General features: G+C 33.1%; 1 protein-coding gene across 1 annotated transcript; it reads right to left on the bottom strand.

Moving 5' to 3' along the window:
- LOC109727750 (UPF0613 protein PB24D3.06c) lies at positions 3701-12260 on the bottom strand. Its single transcript, XM_020257924.1, has 9 exons — positions 11938-12260; positions 10257-10333; positions 8990-9095; positions 7941-8033; positions 7781-7846; positions 7394-7539; positions 4965-5073; positions 4384-4448; positions 3701-4293 (listed from the first exon to the last, which is right to left on the bottom strand). The coding sequence occupies exons 1-9, from the start codon at positions 12199-12201 to the stop codon at positions 4146-4148; spliced, it is 1074 nt and encodes a 357-aa protein (XP_020113513.1). The 5' UTR covers positions 12202-12260; the 3' UTR covers positions 3701-4145.

Below are 19033 nucleotides of genomic sequence, written 5' to 3' on the forward strand. Positions count from 1 at the left end.
TCAAATATTCTAGATCAAGTTTAACGGAGCCGATCGTCGATTCGAATGTCCCAACATCGAAAACGACTCGAAAACGACTTGAAAACACGGAAGGCTCCGTGCTTCCAGAAGCATTCCAGCTCACTCGTGTGTGTGTGTGTGTGTGTGTGTGTGTGTGTGTGTGTGTGTGTGTGTGTGTATTGTTTGATTGAATAAAGGAGAAAGAACTCTAGTTATAAATAATTTATTTTGTTGTATATAACTTTTCTATTTATGGATTATATTATTATTAAACCATAAATTCGTACTAAATTCTAAGTATCCGATAGTTAAAAAATTGATAGTAAATACTATTCTTATACAATCAAACCTATTCTAGCTCGCTCCACTTACATGCTTCTCACGGTATAAGCAGTTAAATTAAGTTGTACCTAAGTGAATTAAAATTGATAGTAAATACTATTCTTATACAATCAGTACTATTCTAGCTCGCTCCACTTACATGCTTCTCACGGTATAAGCAGTTAAATTAAGTTGTACCTAAGTGAATTAAAATGATATAACTAGAGGGCGTTTTGATTGGGTACAAGAGGGGGAATAAGGAGGTTATCCCCCCTCTTATACCCAAACACAATTTTGGGTGGGTGGAAACACTTGTTCCCACCCATACCGGGTTGTACTGGTACACCCCAGTACGGGTGGAAAGAAGTTTTTTTTTTTTTTTTTTTTAATTTTATTTTTTTTTTTTTTTAGATACATAGCACGCTACCTGCTTCGTTTATTTTATTTAGAAATAAGCTTAGCTGAAAATGTGAATCAATTAGGATTCGAACTTGAGTTTCAAATACCAACCACTAAGCCTTTTGTCGCTTGCTCTAGGGACGGTCGATATAGGTGGGAATAAGTTGTTCCCACTCCCCGGTAGAGAGAGAGAGAGATTTTTTATTTTAAATTAGAATTTAAACTTTTAAAATTTATAATTTAAAATTATAAATTTTAAAGTTTAAATTTTAAATTTGATATTTTTAAATTTTAAATTTTAAATTTAAATTTTTAAATTTTAAATTTTAAATTTTAAATTTTAAATTTTAAATTTTATATCTTTCAATTTTAAATTTGGTCTTAAATTTAAATTTTGATATTTAAAATTAAAATTTTGAAAATTAAAATTTTAATTTCAAATTTTAAAATTTAAAAGTTAAAATTTTTAATTTTCAATTTCAAATTATAAGTTTAAAATTTAGAAATTTAAATTCAATTATAGGGGTAATATTATTATTTTTTATTTATAACCATTAATTATTTCTCTTATTCCCAATAACCATCCAAACACAATTTTTCTAGTTCCAGCTTATACTCACATTTTCATCCAAATAAAAAAATACTCTTATTCTTACAAAAATTCATACTTGTATCTATTTCTGGAATAACTAGTTTCTACTAATTCCCGAGCCAAACAAATCCTAGGGTTTCTTTGAATGAAGTGATTGACAATATATGTCTGTTTGATTGATATGATTTTAATTATTTTGGTGTGTCTATTTCTAGTTATCAACTGACACATGGATGAATGATATAGAGGCTATCTTTTGTAAAAGCTTGGTGGATTTTTTGTGTAATACTGAATGAAACAGTTGTTCCTTTTTGACCATGGATACTGGCATGGCCTGCGAGTTAGGGAAATTAAACTTTAGGATTGATAAAATGTGATTTTCATAAGGTTTGGCCTGTACAAAGGGAAACACAATAGATGATGATATATTTGCACTGATAAAAGAAATAAAAACAATATATAGTAAATTAGATCGAGAAACTTCATTTTATTTGAAAGTAGAGCCTCAAATTTTGAAGATTTGCATTCAGGTTCAACTAAATTAGCAATCATTGTTAGATTTAGTATAATCCAACGTCTCCTCCGTGGCTCTTTGTCTCATATCTTTTTCGATCTCTTTCACTCCTCAATATACCGATCAATTCCATTATTTATTTTTTATCAGCGCACATAGTATGGTTTAATTGATGTTTTCTTATCCCCTGTTTGCAATGGTGAAACTAGTTCTAATGAGGTTGTTTTATATCATATCAATCAACTCCATAAACGTGACATTTAATCTTTTACTTTCTGCAGTAGCCAATTACGTCCTGACTCCTCAAATTTGGAGACGTCTGCTGTCAAGACTTTTGTTACTTCTTTGGAAGAAGCCTGAAAGCAATTTATATTTTATACCACCGCATATTTTGTGCGTGTGTGACATTCAATTTTTTACTTTCCCCGGCAGCCATACCTACCGATGGAGAATTTTTTGAGATGCCTACTGTTAAAATTTTTACTTTACTTTCCTAAAAGAAGCCTAAAAGATGTTTACCACCGTATTGTGTGAAATTAAATAGTATTTACTATCAATTCTGTGGCCCTAAGATTCGGAATGTCGATGGATACAGATATCCGAAATTTTAATCCAAAATTGAATCTAAACAAAGCAGAATTATCAGATGCTAAACGAATATGGTTTCGGATATGGATGTCAAAAATAATATTCGATAGATATGGATTCGGATGCGGATTTTTACTGTACTCAATACGAATCTAAACTCGAGACGAACCTGAATCCAAACCCGAATTTATTTACGTTAAATATAATATGTATATAAAAATTTGATGTTATATTTAAATTTATATTTTAAAAATTTAGATTTAGTGTAATATATTTTAAAATATTGAAAAGAGAAATAATTATTTCGGGTTCGAATTTTCGGGTTCGGGTTCGAGTTTTGAATTTTTGGTTGGATTCGAATTTGAATGTAGATTTTTAAAATCCGTCGGATTCCGGTTTGAAGTCTGTTCGGGTTTCTAAAAATCCGCCCCAAATCTAGCTCGCTAACATCCCTACTTATGAGTATTCCATCTACCCTCGTTAAACCTTAGGCATCCAAAAAGTAAAAAATTGATAGTAAACATTTTTCTTTTACTATCAATAGCATCCATGACTTCGTACTAATTAGCCTCTTTAAGGGGCCGTTTAATTAGATGTAATTATAAATGCAGTGTAGTTAGAAATACATGCAGTTGAAAATACAATAATTATAACTACATGAATCTTAATTGGTTGAATATAGTAGAAAGCGTTACAAGTATAAATAATTTGTTTGGTTGCATGGAGTTGAGAAATAATTTTTAAAATTTTATTATTTTATATATATGATGGTGAGATTACCTCCAATGTAAAAAAAAAAAAAAAAAAAAAAATTGTTTGAAAAATATTAAGGAGATAAGCATATCTTTTATTTGAAGTTACTCTCTCCAACTGCTGTAGTTGGAACTACGGCCAATTTGGGCGTAGTTCGAACTGCTGTAATTGAACCTTCTCCTATAGTTCCTACTGCAGCAGTTGGAGTTAAATACATCCAACCAAACACGAAATTTGCATTTACATATAGTTACAACTGCAATACAGTTGCAGCTACATACAACCAAATGACCCTAAGTGTTTTTTAAAATACGTTTTCACTTAAGAATACCATAAGACTATAATTTAGCTGAAATATATTTTCTAGACAATTTACGATTGTGAAGATCCAATAATAGATTAAAATCAACCTGATAATTTACAATCATGAAAGGAAGTTTCGTGCCGCAGAAGTTCACTTGTTCCCAGTCCAATAAGCTACGAAATTAAAGATACAGAGAATTTAATTACATCAAATGACACAAAGGAGATACATTCAAATGATAGAAAATGACCAATTTATTCAACACGAAATTATCCCAAGTTGATAGGCAAAAAAAAAACAGATAATAATCGCATTAATACAAGGAATTGGATAGATAAAAAAATGAACGGACACAAAAAATTAAAGTAGATATACAATAATAAATGAGCCATGTTTGAATGTTGGAATATGTTAACCAGGAATAACATATTCGGTATGAGAATCTTCGAGTATGATCGTAAGGAGTTTAATTTTGACTTCTTCAAAGATCTTGTTATCCACGATTTGATGTGACCGTATTTTACTTAAGAGGTGATTTATCTTATTCTAAAAAAATAACATGAGGTCGAATATGATATTTCATTATAAATATTTGATCATACTCCTATCTACCAAATCTACAAATCTAAAGAAATTTACCAAACTATGGATCCAAACAGGGCTGAAATGTGTTTCTAATGCCACGGATCATCCCATCCTTTTGGCCCCTCCCTCTTAACAAAGTCCAAGATGGCCAGAACTGTTTCTTGAACCCTATTGGAGAGAGAATGGTTCCCCCATTCTATTTCGACTTTCTCCGCGCCTCCCATTGCTTGGCATAGTCTACAATAAAGAGCTCATGTTAATAACTCTAGTAGAAAGCTTGTTATCAATACTACTGCTTGTGAGAGTTACAAAGTGTCTTCAGCTTGCCTTTCTACTAGTGCTTTTTTATCGACATACTCCGGGACATACTCATCTGCCATGGAGAAAATAACCTGCAAAAACTCACTCTTAAAACCATGTACTTCATGTTTTTTAATACCCCAGAAAAAAGAAGAGAAAGGGACGGAATTTTCTATAAAATTCAAAAGAGGTACTAGTAATCTTGAACAACAATCAAGTAGCAGTTCGTTGCATTTGCGATAACTACTATCAAGAGCTGAAATGTTTGTTTAGGTTTCTCCTACCTGTTTTCAATTCGACATTCTAATGTTCGATTCTTTTACTTACTACAATCCAACCTAAAATTGATTCCCCGAAGCCATGAGAAAAATGACCAGAAGGATAAAGATGTGGAGCGGGATAGTGTTTACTCTTAAATCCTAGATTCAAAGATGGTTTTCTCGAAATCAGATTAACGAGGTAGATTGATATTAGAAATAACTTATAATAGTAGAGTCATTGCATCAGATTGCTTCTTTGAAATAGATTAACAAGTACTGACCATCATATCCCTAAATTTTGACATAAATGGTGGTTCAATAGAGTACATAGTCTTTATCTAAACATACCTGGCAAGGCGTACTCGACATATGACCAAGTCTCTGTCTCAATTGGTCCTCACTAAGATCTGAACTGAACATATCATCATCCCCCATGTATGCGGAAAGAGAGTGGTACCTAGATCCCAATGGAGATAGACTAATTATATATTTTAACATATATATGCATATAACAGCAAACAAAGAAGGCGCATATTCTTACCAAAATCATTACAGAGTACTGGCATTTCCACAATAAAACAAAACATCATCAAGTAGTAAGTTGTCAACCTCAGTAATTACTGAATGAGACCCCTTATGGGACATTAGCTCAATGACAGCTAGATTTTAACCAACTAGGATTAAGATAATTTCCAGTTACTACAAAAATATTCAGTGAACTTTTTTAGTAAGATTATTCAACTCAATACTAAAGTTGTCGATTCAACTTGAAACAGATCGTAGATACAGTGATGGCAGATGGACATTCTCTTTCGTGATCAATTCCAGTTCTTGTGTGAAGGCACATGGCTCTTATCACTCTCTTTTACAGGGATAATGTTGTTAAAAAGCTTACTCTCTCTTTTACAGGGATAATGTTGTTAGAAAGCTTTATAGCACAAATCAGATTTTCCACAAGAAAAAAAAATAGATAGCAATAAACAATTTTTGATCCCTGAGATCAATATTTGTTAGAGATGACAGATGCAAAGGGTAAGAATAGGTAAGCAGCATATATGTTGCTTTTTTATACATGGTTAGACCCTTATTTGCTCACATTCTTCTAAAATTCCGAAAAGGTCTGTTTGACAGCCGAGTATCTGACTAACCCATGTCAAGTCAATCGTTTGGGTGGAACTGGGCCTGGGCCTAAACAAGGCCCGGCCCGATGGGCCATGTTTGGGCCGGGCTTTGGGTATTAAAAACTTAACTTTGGGTTTGGGCCGGGCTTCAAGATTTAGGCCTGACAAAATTTTGGGCCTATTTGGGCATGTCCAAGCTAGGCCCGAGCCCGACCCAAAAGCCCGATATATTAATTATTAAAATAAAATATTTAAATATATATATATATATATATAATGTTTATTTATAAAAAGAATAAATGATATAGTATATCATATATAGTATATATTGTTATTAATGATATAGTATATAGTATANAAGTCGCGAGCTAGATCCCTACTAGTCGTGTCGCCGTACTAGAGGAGTACCCTTCGCAGGTAGTTTTGAGGTGTTTTGGTTCATGTATATACCTTACGTTTTGTTTACTCGCTGGAGCGAGGTGTAGTTATGAGTGTTGTATGTACAGTGAATCCTTAGCGTTTATATATACATGCGTTAATTTAGCAGCTCTATACTTCTAGTTGTAGCTATGATTTGATTACAGGTACAACTATCGTTTTGTATACACGAAAAAATTCCTCTGTATACGGCGGGTCTGTTGGCGCGCCCGGAAAAACGTAGTAGTTCAGGGTGTGACAGTGATTAATGATATATATTTATATATATGAGGATATATTATATATTAACAAAATATTAGTTCCATATTAGGATATATTAAATAGTGTTATTATATATAATTAATTAATTATACATATCTATGAGTAAATATATGGTACATATTATTATATATACCTAATTAGTTATGCACATAACACTTACTAAATATATACTATTTTAAAATTTTTAAAAAAATTAATTAGACGTTCTATGTACATAACTTAAGGATAATTTTAAATTTTAAAATACTACAACGCTTCTTTAAAAAACTATATATACCCTAATTAATTAAACGTTCTACTCTTATATGAGAAGTTTCTATTTTATAATTTACTTTGTAGGATTGCAAGCATCGGAGTAGGAGTGAAGATTGCTGAAGCACATCTTTTACTTGTCTAAGTCTTAATTTTAGTTTATTAATTTTCTTTGTTTAGTCTTATTTTATTGATGGATAATTATTGGTAGACATTAATGGTATTATATTTGATGTTAGATATTAATTTCTTTGATGTGATCTAATCCTAGTAAAAATAGGTATTTTATTTTAATTTTATACAAATAAAAGTATTTATGTATTATATGATAAATGTATAAAATGGGCCTTCACAAAGCCCGATGGATATTGGGCATTGGGCTTGGGCTTGGGCCGGGCCGTAATTTTCAAAAAAATTGGGTAAAAGCCCGACCCGAAGCCTAACATTTTCTTTTGGGCCGGGCTTGGGCATAGTATTACCCGACCCAAGCCCGGCCCAGTTCCACGGGAAATTCCCGGTAACCTCTTGTACTACTTGTCTAATGTTAGTCAAAACCTTAAGCTTGCAGTTTTTACTTTTCCTTACAAAGTGTTGAAAAACTTAAAAGTAAAATATCAGCAGTGTAAATAATATCAACTAGAAAGTACCAATAAGAAAATCATGCATTTATATTTTCTGCAGATATGGCACCATAATAACATTCACCTGTAGGCAGTAATCGGAGCACCTGGATCTGCTTCCCTTGGCATTAAATCCATTGCCCTACCTTCACTAATCATTTTTGCAGATAAGTCAATCATTGCAGCAGTTTCTGGAAGAGTTGCTCTATATTCCCGATCACTGACTGGGGCCTGATAGAAATTCATGTCAAAATCAGCCAAATTGAGAAAAATAATCATAAAAGGTGTTCTACATTTCCCAAACATGTTGTCACAAGATGAGTGCCGGGAGAAGTAAAAGATCATGACCTCTCAATCCTCAAAAGAAACAAAAGTATTGACGTCTAAGCAAAAATTTGGAATATTGGCATCTAAAAGCTTTCTGAATTTACTGAACCTAAAATGGGAGGAGACATGCAGAATAGGTCATCACCTGCAAAATGACTCCACGAACTGCTCTGGAACATGAAAAATTTGTACGCATGTAGTGAACAATATCCTGCATACATTGGAGTAAGATGGTCCTATTCTGTGTTAACTTCAGTAGATAACGGATTGTAAAGTAACATTACGGGGCAAAAAATTAAAATCACCTGGCAACCAGTACTGTGACCAAGTAGCACAACACCTTCAGAGTTCTCCTTGTTTATCAAATATCCAATTAGCTGATCTAGCTCCACTGCATCCTTTTATAAATAATATTACATAATTAGCACAAGGATATCCATATGCCAAGATACCAAGCATTATGTGAAAGGAAGGAGCTAAGATATGATTAAGCTAAAATTTAGCAACTGATAAAACAAAAGGTGATAAAGAGTACGCATGTCAAAAGGATATTGAATCAGCCCATTGATCTTAAGCTAATTAGTAAGTGCGGTTTTACTATAATCAAATGAGTTGATTACCTTATCTTGATTTTTTATATCAAATCTTCAGATATAAATGGAAATCAGCTAATCTAATTGTTACATCTAATATATCATCGGTAAAAAAAATCCCAACTCCAAAATCAACAATCGAGTTACATTATTTGATACTGAATCATGCACGACCCTATCCTTATCAAGACTGAACTTTAAAGATCAAGTCTGAACCTCACACACGGAATCATTGATCTTTGCTAGTCATGGAAATGCATAATCATGGCATTCGAATGCCCTACAAAACAAGTAAAGTACTTGAAGCAATCACGAAAGATGACGAATCCAAACATCAGAATAGATCACCAAGATCGGATTTGCCAAGGCACATGCCATAGTGGTCATGGTGGTCACTTTCTAGAACGCATGATTAAGATTTTATAGCTAGTTTGTAATGCTCAACAAAGTTATCAAATTGATCTGTAGGGATAAAAGAGAAATTTCTCGACAGCTTAACGAATTTATTGCATTCTTATAGAGAAAATTTAGTATGCAACCATACTTTAGTACAAAGGGTACCAAATAAGCTGCCAATTAGTTGCTATTGTTAAGTCAGTCATCTGAGGTAACAAGATAATATATTACTATATTAGCAAGCGTCTTCTAACAATAAGTGGTATTAGTTTTTCTATTGAAAGAATCAACTCTCTGTTATACAAAGATTGATGAATAAAAACCAGAAAGGAAGAAAAGATCTGCAATCAATTAATGAGCTATACTTGCTCTAAGCTGGAGGTGCCATATCCAATATAAGATGAAGACAGCAAGGGTTGCACCAGGGACCATTTTTCATTCTCCAAAGCTAACGATAAAGGTTCCAAATACCTGAAAGCATGTAGTTTTCAGATCAAGCTGTCAGAAATAATAAATATTTTCCTTCGCCAACTAGTAATATTGTTATCTTTGCCAATGGAAGAAACAACATAACCAGCCAGAAGTTTTCTCTAGACAACCATGTAAGTCAAGGCCTCATTTGGTATCGTCTTTAAGGTATAGGAGTGGACAATAGATTGCTTGCCTTTCATCCAAAGTGTTTATTTGGCAACGAAAGACAAAAATATGAAAATAATTTTTTTCTTTCAATTTTTTTTTAAAAAACAAGTTGTCATTTATCACTTAGCTAGATGCATTGTAAGCTAACTATAACAACAAAAAAAAAGTCTTTCCTCATCAAATTATATAGAATTAGTATTTAAAAAAAAAAAAAAAAATGGCAACAGTACCAAACGAGGCCTAAGCTTGTCAAATTTAGAATTGCATAATCACAATACCGTCAACTAGCTAAACTAAATGAAGTTAATGGCAACATCAACTTTTATAATCAGAATATTCTTTTGGGATAACATCTACCATAGTACCAAGCAGACCACATGAATGAGGCCCTGTCAGCAATGATATAAGACTTACATATTGGAGTTAAAGATTTGATGAGCTGCAAAGAAGCTAATGTGGTTTTACTCCGAATTTTAGCTGCCTATCCAAACTTTTGTGGAAGTGGAACAACTTAATACAAAAGAACAGCTCATTAGACTGTGCTATATTGGCATAATGAGATTCTTCAAGCCTTAACATGTTCTACAAATATTGGTCCTAATGGTAAAAGTGACAATTTGAGTGCCTCCACATGATGTTCGATAACACTACATACATTGTAGGCAAGCTTATAATTCTGGAAGTAAAGCTAAAAAAACGACATCTATTCACACTCATTAAACAAGTTATCCATATCGACTTATTCCTTTTTCCTTTTTTTCTTGAACATAACAAAGATAGCCTTAGTTCTGTATGGCATGAAACCTTTCTTAAACAAGGATAAAACTCTGGTGAGTTCAAACAAATATCCATGATAGTAATGAAAGAAACAAGGTGCATAAGACCTATGAGAGTAAAGAATCGGAAAGCAAGGTGTCGGAAATAGTTTGCATAGAGATTTTCTTTTGTTATTTTATACTAAAAATAAAGCATCAATAAGCATAAATAACATACTCAGTCGCTAGAAATCCATCAGTCAAACCACCAATGAAGATAACTTGTTGATTGAAGTCACCAGTTTTAAATGCCACCTGCAAGATATAAATTAACAAAGTTTCAAGAAAACATATAAGTGGGAATAAAGTTAATCGATGCAAATGGTAGAGATTCCATATTGTGCAAGAAGCTAATGGAGGAGTTAAAGATTTTGGTGTGCCCTTAGTTGAGACAAACTATATGTGACAAGTAATGCACCAAGTCATAAATTTATGGTCAGTGATATTTCTTTATGTTTTATAGGCCTCGAGATCATACTAGTTAGAAATTACAAAGAATGTAAAGTTGAAATGTCCATGGGTAGGATGAAAGCAAGAATTTAAGTGCCGTGGTACGGGATCGTGCCGGAAACTTACCAGCACGGTACGACACGGTGCGTGCCGAGTCGTGCCGATGCGTGCCGGTCAAAAAAATTCTTGTGTACCGACACATAATAGTATGAAATATTTATTTTCTTTAGCAACAAAATATTCTAACTATTTATTATGTTTTTTTATCACATATTTTGAACTTTATTGAGGAAATTACTTACTAATTTAAAAAATAGAGGGTTTTGAGCTATGTCATTGGCACGGAGTCTGTATCGTGCCGGTATCTTGTTGGCACGGTACAGCACGGTGGATACGGCCCGTGCCGACGGGCACTTTAAACCTTGGATGAAAGTATAGTTTGAAGCAACAACACTCGTAAAAAGAGTCGAAATTAGGAAGCACCTAAAAGCTGGTGCTATAGACAGGTTGCAAAGCAGGCTTCCAACCGCTAAACAAATATTGAAATATTTTGGAAGGAAAGAGAACAATAAAGAGCTGTCCAATTCAAGATCACCACTAGCACCCAGCAGGAGAAAACAGTTCTCAGGTTCTTTATAGGCATAAAAGTAAAATGTACATAGTGGCATAGTCTAGGTTCTCTTTGATTTCAACTTGAGTTGCACCCCAGAATTCGTAGGAACACTTTTTCGACTGTGATATGAACGCATAGCTACCATAAATGAATGATGAATCTTTTCGTCCTTTTTGTTTGAGAAGAAAATCATCCTCCAAGTATGCGGGTTTGTCGGAGCCCAACTTGTTCATTTTATTCTAATTTTCATACTACAAAATTACGAGGGACCCAACTAAAAAAGCACAAATAGACAGTAAAGCCCAGATCTCCAAAGAAAAGGTATATGTTCTACCATATTCTTCCCACGCTTTAGGCGGACCTGCATCTCATTATCTTTTGCTACGCTCCCTCCCCTCCTAACCCATAGACATTTACACATGAAGTTTCCTTGGGATGAAACTTGTAGAAACTTTGCTCATGAACTGCGATCTTAATAATCTTGCCATAAATTAACGGCGAATCTTAGTTGAATTTTCACATATACTTCTGAATTTGGACAATATAGTAGATCATGATCTGTTTCTGTTGGATGGAGTGTTAAATCGTACTAAGTTTTTTATTAGAGTCTCTATAGCCAATCATAAGATTCGATCTATTCAGCTTAAAAATAGTAGATATGCAAAGCAACGCAAAGCTTAGTCTCAGCGATCGACAACACTATCATCTTCGAGTCGTAAATAGCACTTCAAATCCTTCACTAACTAGCTACTGAAAGAACAGATCGAGCTCACATTAGGACGATTTAACTCCTCACCTGAATAGGTTTCGGCCCGTACTTGAAGAGTGTCCCCCGGAGCTGCTTCTTGCGGCTACCGGAGCCGGACATGTCGACGAAGGAGGCGGCGCCGCCTCCTCCTCCTCCTCCTCCTCCGCCGCCGCCGCCGCCGCCGCTTCCACCGCCGCCGGAGCCGGAGAAGGAGGAGGAGGCGGCAGAGGATTTGGCGGAGCGGGAGCGGACGATGCCGGAGAACCAAGAGGGGGCGGAGGAGGAGGAGGAGGAAGCGGCGGAGGGGTTCATCAATGGCGCAGGTGAAGAGGCAATGGAGAGGTTGGGTTTTTTTTTTTTTTTGGGGGGGCGGGGGGGGTGGTGGGTGGGGGTGGGGTGTTTAATTATTGTGTCGGTGAGGAGAGTAGGGTGGAAACGAGCCGAGCTCGAGGCTTTTGTCAGCCTCAAATTCGGCTTGAAATAATTTCGAGCCTAAATCTAGGCTCAAGCTCGGCTTGAAATTAATATCGAGCCGAGCTCGAGCGAGCCTAATTCAAGTCGAGTCCGAGCTCCGAGCTCTAAACTATATACCCCTCATACGTTCAGATATATCTGATCTACCCCTGCTTTTTTTTTCTTTCTAAATGTCTCATCATGTTCACCGTTATTCTAAAATATCTGCGTTATCCTCTGTTAGTTAACTCGGGTTAAACATGGGTTAAATATATACTGAGTTAAAATCTAAATAAAATACTTATTTTGCCCCTACCATATTATACTAATTCCTTAAGTTATCTCCTCATCCTCTTCGTTATTCTCCTTCTCCCTCCTCCCCTATCGTCGTCCCCAACCCGACCCAACCCCATCGTCGCAGAGAGGACGGCGACCCCTTCGACCCCCGCTCCTCCTTCCCCCGCCCCGCCTCGACTCCCTTTTGTCCCTCCGCGAGTCGTCCTCTCAGGCGTGTTCCGCTGGGCGACCACCTCCGTCCCTTGTCCCCTCCCGCGCGCCTCCACCGCCGCCAATATTCTCGCCTTTCGAAGGCAAGTCCGTGCCGTCCAGGAGCTCCTCCATTCCAGGACGGCTCCTCCACGAGCTCCTCCTCGCGCTTCGTCGTCATCGTCCTCCTCCTCCGCCGTCTTGGCCGTCGGAGCAAGAGGGCTACAGCGACGATCTCATCTCGCGAGCCGTCCGCGTGCCGGATGGCAAGAGGGCGCGGTGTTGCGCGCGGAGGGGAGCTACGTGTGCGCGGTCACCGAGGCCAGTTTGCCTCGTGGACCGGCATGAGAGGGAGGTCACGGTGGACTCCCTCCATGTATATATATAAATAAATATATAAATTATGTTATATATATAATTTTATTTATATAATATATTTATATAGTATTTATTTATATAACAGAAATATTATTATATATATTTTATTTATAATTTTTTAATTATTTATTGATATTTTAAATATATAACTCTTATTATTAATATATATTTTTATAATTTTAAATATTTTAATCTAATATAAAAATTATAATAATAAATATATTAGTATTATTTATTATATATTTTATATAGCTGAATTTTTTATTCGGAAATTGTTATTGGTGAACTATAATATCCGTCAAAATCACGTATCTGAAATATGCCGAATCATTTTTTAGCCGTATTTTCAACTAATTTCAAAATTAAGACGAATTATATTGTACCGAATTTTTACGAATCGAGGAATACTTAACTAATACTCTAGCCGAATACCGATCCGAATTAGCTGAATTTTTTATCCGAATTTTTAATTGGTGAAACGTAGTAATATACCGTCATAAATACGTATCTGAAATAATTGCTGAATTCGTTTTTTTAGGCACCGTATTTTTCAACTAATTTAAAAATTAAGACGAATTATATTCTGTACAACGCCATTTTAATATCCGGAATCCGAATTAACTACTATAACTCTTAGGCGAATCCGAATCGCCGAATAGCTGAATTTTTGTATCAGCCGAAATTTAATTGTGTGACGTATAAATATCTTGTATAAAGTCACGTATCTGAAATAATTCCGAATTCGTTTTTTACCGTATTTTTTAATATATTTAAAATAAAGAGAATTAAAAAATATCTGTACCCGAATTTTTACAGAATCTGAAATTAACTAACTATACCTCTAAACCAAGTGTTGGTTTTAGCTGAGACGATTACGATCCATCTGTTCATGCAGCTCGCTCCCGGACGTGCTTTTTAATTAATAATAAAATTTGATATTTTGAAGGGCAAATTAGAAAAGTTTGCCTATATGAAGGATATATTAAGAACAAGTTGTACGCGTACAAAGGGTATATTTGAAATGGAACAAATGGTAATTTTTCAGAGAAAACCAACAGCCTCACTGTACAATCTTAACTACAGGGGTATATAATAGAAAGACTTGGAACATAATAGGGTATTTTCCAATATTTAGACCTTCTAAGAGGTCGGTAATAATAAAAAAATCGGAAACTTTTCAGGCGGTATATAGGCAATTGCCCGCTTATATAATCAATAGTGTTAATTTTTATAGAACTATTACCTACAATTTTGAATGCAGCATGTCAATAGGTTCAAATACAAAATATTGTAGAATAACGAGTTTAGGAGTGACTGCCTGACTGGGTGAGGGTGCTTGACCTAGTTTAAAATTCGCGGAATTATTGCGAATATTCGCTGAATTATTCGCGACATTATTAAATCCGAATTAATACGGTTTCGCTCCGTTTACGAATTTTTTCGAAGAAAGAGAATTATTCGCCGATTTTTGGGCAGGCGACAGAATTATTGAATAACTTACGGAATTGACTTGCCGAATTTATGAAAATATGAATAAAAATTAATATTTTATTTTTTAATATAAATATTTTATATTTTATATTTATATTTTATATTTTATACCGATTCGTTTTTTAAACAGAATTTTTCAACGAATTTAAAATTAGAAATAAATTTACGTATATATATTCGTAGTCGAATTATATGCCAAGATCCGATAACTAACTATGGGTATGAGAGGAGATGAGAGAGATGAGGAGGAGAGAAGGGGCGAAAAAAATTTAGGAATTTGAAAATTGAATGTTGTTATTTGTTAGGTTTCGCTGCAACAGTTAGAAAGTCTGTAGAAGAGAGATGTGATGTAATGTAAATTTTAGAGTTGGCTCATTGCACGGTTGTATTTATTTGGAGTTTATTTTACTAGGCAAGGCCAAAAATAAATTAAAACATAATATAATTAAAATTACATATATATATTATATTATAGCTAATATATATAATATATATATATATATATTCGAGCTTTTCGAGCTTTTCGAGCCTAATTCGAACGAGCCGAGTAATACTCAAGCTCGGCTTGAAATGAATTTCGAGCCTTTTATTTTGTTCAAGCTCGGCTCATTTAATTTCGAGTCGAGCTCGAGCGAGCCGAATATCAAGCCGAACACGAGTCGAACGCGAGCCGGCTCGCTCGTTTGCCAGCCCTAGGGAGGAGAGGAGCCTCCAACGGATCGAGGTGGGGGAGGGGACGCCAATGTACATAAGGAGAACTCCAGGGGGTAAATTACATTGTTGCTGATTTTTTTTTATTATTATTGGGCCAGGATTGCACATTTGCACCTCTGTTCTTCGCGTATTTACTTTTTAGAAAAAATCTCAAATATAATCCCTGTAGTTCAGGGTTTTCTCACTTTAGTATTTTTTATTTTAAATTATTTATATTTATAAATCTATATGAAGTCACAATATTTTTTGTCATATAACATATTATCTTTCATTCTCATAATTCAACTTTAAATTAAACCACCTGTTTTAACGCCCAACTCTTCACATTTCACCAACTGTCTCTAGATCAAGTGGCAAAGAGCTTAGTGGTTGGTACCCGAGACCCAGGTTCGAATCCTAGTTGATTCACCATCTCCACATCTCCACTCCTCTAATTAAATGCAAGATGCAACATTTAATTATATGCACCATATTAATATTCTATTAATGAGTGGATTTTATAACTTTAATCAACTCCTTTCTCCATTAATCTCCCACCCTCTCTTTTGTAACTATTTTGCATGCACTATAAAAATTTTTTTTACCATGTAACATGTTACCCTTCATTCTCATAGCCCAATTTAAATCAAATCACCTTCTCCTCTTCTCAACCCCCAAACCCTTCACCTCCCCACTCCTCTAATTACATGTAAGGTGCAACAATTAATTACACGCATCATATTAATATTTTATTAATGAGTGGATTTTAACTATAATTTTATTTTTTTTAACAGTTGAATTTAGTCATGCAAATTTACTGTACTTAACATGGTATAGCTTTCTATATATCAATAACCCGTAAATATAAATTTTATTTAAATTTTTAAATTTTACTTTTATTATCTACCCGCTGCATCGCACGGGTCTCTATGTACTAGTATCATTTAAGTATCATATAATTTTTCATTAACTTTTTCGTTAAATCAATGAAAAAGTTAAAACTCCATAGTGCTAAAATAAAAATGTTGTAAACTGTATAATACTAAAGTGAATATTCAATAAACTACAGAGGTGTCTGAAATTGTTTTTCTATATATTTTAACAGAGAGGACAACGAAAAGAGAAAAACAAAATCGTAGGGTATTAAAGTCAGAAAGCATTAATATTGGCTTAAATGGGTCAGCATCCTGCCCTGTGGCGGGAGGGCATGTACGCCGAGTCACGTTCGAAATGGTGTAAGGCTGGGTTGGGCTGAGTCATGTTCGAAGTGGCGTGAGGCTGGTAGGGCCTAGTCACAATCGAGAACCGTAGGTACTGTTTCTGTATGTTTTAAGTGAATTGGTTGTGTATTTCTAACCGCTCGAGCTTTTGGATTAATGGTTAGCGCCAACGATCCGACATTAAACCATAGGTGGGATGTTTGAAGTTTTTCTTAATATTTATAATTTGTTTTGTAATTACATTAAGACTTTTTTTTACTAATTATTTTAATTAAGCTTTTTAATAAAGATTATTAGTTCAAATAGAAATTGTCATTTCTACATCAAATTTCGGCCGTCCAGCAAGAAATAAATTTTGTCATATACCAATTTATACCTAGTTTATTTATGTACGTTATATTGAATTCGATTTATCGCAATAAGTCAATTACGATAAATTTTTTATGATCTTATTAAAAATTTTTTGCAATTTTATTGAAAAACTGAGAAGCATGTCTGTTATGCTAATTATGATTTAGATAGATTTTTTAGTGTGAGTTAATAGACTTTATGACCAAGAATCTTAATAATTATAATAACTAAAATATAAAAAAATAATTATAGAATTTAAAAAACTTAATCAACAAAAAATTGAGAAAAATGGTCCAATTTTACTAACTCTATTTTTGACTTTTGTAGCCTATCATAGCATTACACTAAGACAGAGAAAAATTTAAAGAAATTATAGTTTGAAGTGACTTGTGGAAACAAATATAGTTTAAAATTATAGTTTTATATGATCTAGCTTGTATCCATAAATTGTTTTCAGAAATATCATGCATTTTATTTTTAAAATATAAATTTGTTATTATATTATTAGAATCGGAAAGTAATTAGATATTTTAAGACTTTATTTGTGATAGCAGAAAAATTATATTATGCCAGGTGAAAAAATACGACGCAAATTTTTTCGATTATGTTAAAAATTGCTAAATTATATTTTTATGTATTTTTGTCCTAATTTTATTTTATTTATGAGCTTTAGATGAGCCTCAATATTAATTAGGCCCTAAAAATATTTTAATAAAATAGAAATTTTATTATGAGAATAATTTACCTTCGTGTAAAACAAACCGAAAAGTTATTTTCAGTGTGATTGTCATAAAACTATTTTTTTCTAAAAATATTTTAAATATATTCTGAAAAAAATAAAATTTTTGTTTTTCAATATTTTTTTGGCTAGAAATGAAAATTTAAGCTGCGTAAAATTTTCTCATTTATTTTTTTCATCGAATCAAATAAAAGTAGATTTTTTTTCCTTTTCAATCAAATAAATATTAATAAAAATTATTTTTTCTACAAACCAAAAGTTGTAAAAAGTAAAACTTTTTTTTTCATCAAATTTTTTTTTATGAAAATTATTTTTTACCATTTTTGAAAAATGTAAATTCGTGAACCAAACATGCGCTGGTATGAAAAGGAAATGTCATACACGTGTTATTTTCTAATTCGCCGTTGAATCGATGGACTTGGTCCTTCCAAATATCCGTCGTATGGTTAGGTGTCTCTCTCAACCAATTAAAAAAAGCTTTTAATTTGGCTAAAATACAGAAAATCCCCTGTAATTATTTATTTTTCAAATTTTGGTCTCTCACTTTTAAAACTATAAATTTTTTACTTTCTCAAAATTTCAAGCTGACGCATTTAGCCTCTCCTCTTTAGTTAGAATTCTATCACTATTTTATTTATTTTTTATAATTTTTACCGAAAATATTCTTAAAGAATAACAAATATGTTTTTTTAAAATTATTTGTTTTATAGAACAAGTAAGAGTAATTTGATCATTTTGCTCTCCTTCTCTATTAACATCTTAATTCTTAAAAATATTTTTAAAATTTTATAAAAAAACATATAAATTTTTGAAAGTCAGAAAAAAAATAATATCTATAAAATATTTTCTTTATTTTAATCTTTTAATTTTTTCGGCCAAATGTAACCCCTACACTCTCCAACAAAAGTAAAAATATAGGTAGTCCTAAACCTATTTTTCAGTTTATCAATTTTTTAGATAACATTATATCAAAGTCAATTTTAAATTTTTTTATTTTGTGAGATCGTGATGGGTTAAATTCCTATCTATTTTATTAGATTGATCTTCTGAAAAACAACCTAAGTTTAAAATTATTTAAAAATAATTTTTTAATTTTACTATCCGATCTTTGCGAATAATTTGATTTGCTTTCTTAAAAATAATTATATACACTTGGTACATCAATCCAAATATTTATACACTATATTTTAATTTTTTAACTAAAAAAATACTACAACTAATTGGCCCATAAAAATCAAATAATTAAACCCAAGGACATAAAATGCTAGGCACTAGAATCAAAATTTGTAAAGATTAGGGAGTTGAAGAAAATATACATAGATCTCTCATCTCC

This window comes from Ananas comosus, linkage group 23 (genome assembly GCF_001540865.1).
Source record: "Ananas comosus cultivar F153 linkage group 23, ASM154086v1, whole genome shotgun sequence".
Classification (NCBI taxonomy): domain Eukaryota; kingdom Viridiplantae; phylum Streptophyta; class Magnoliopsida; order Poales; family Bromeliaceae; genus Ananas; species Ananas comosus.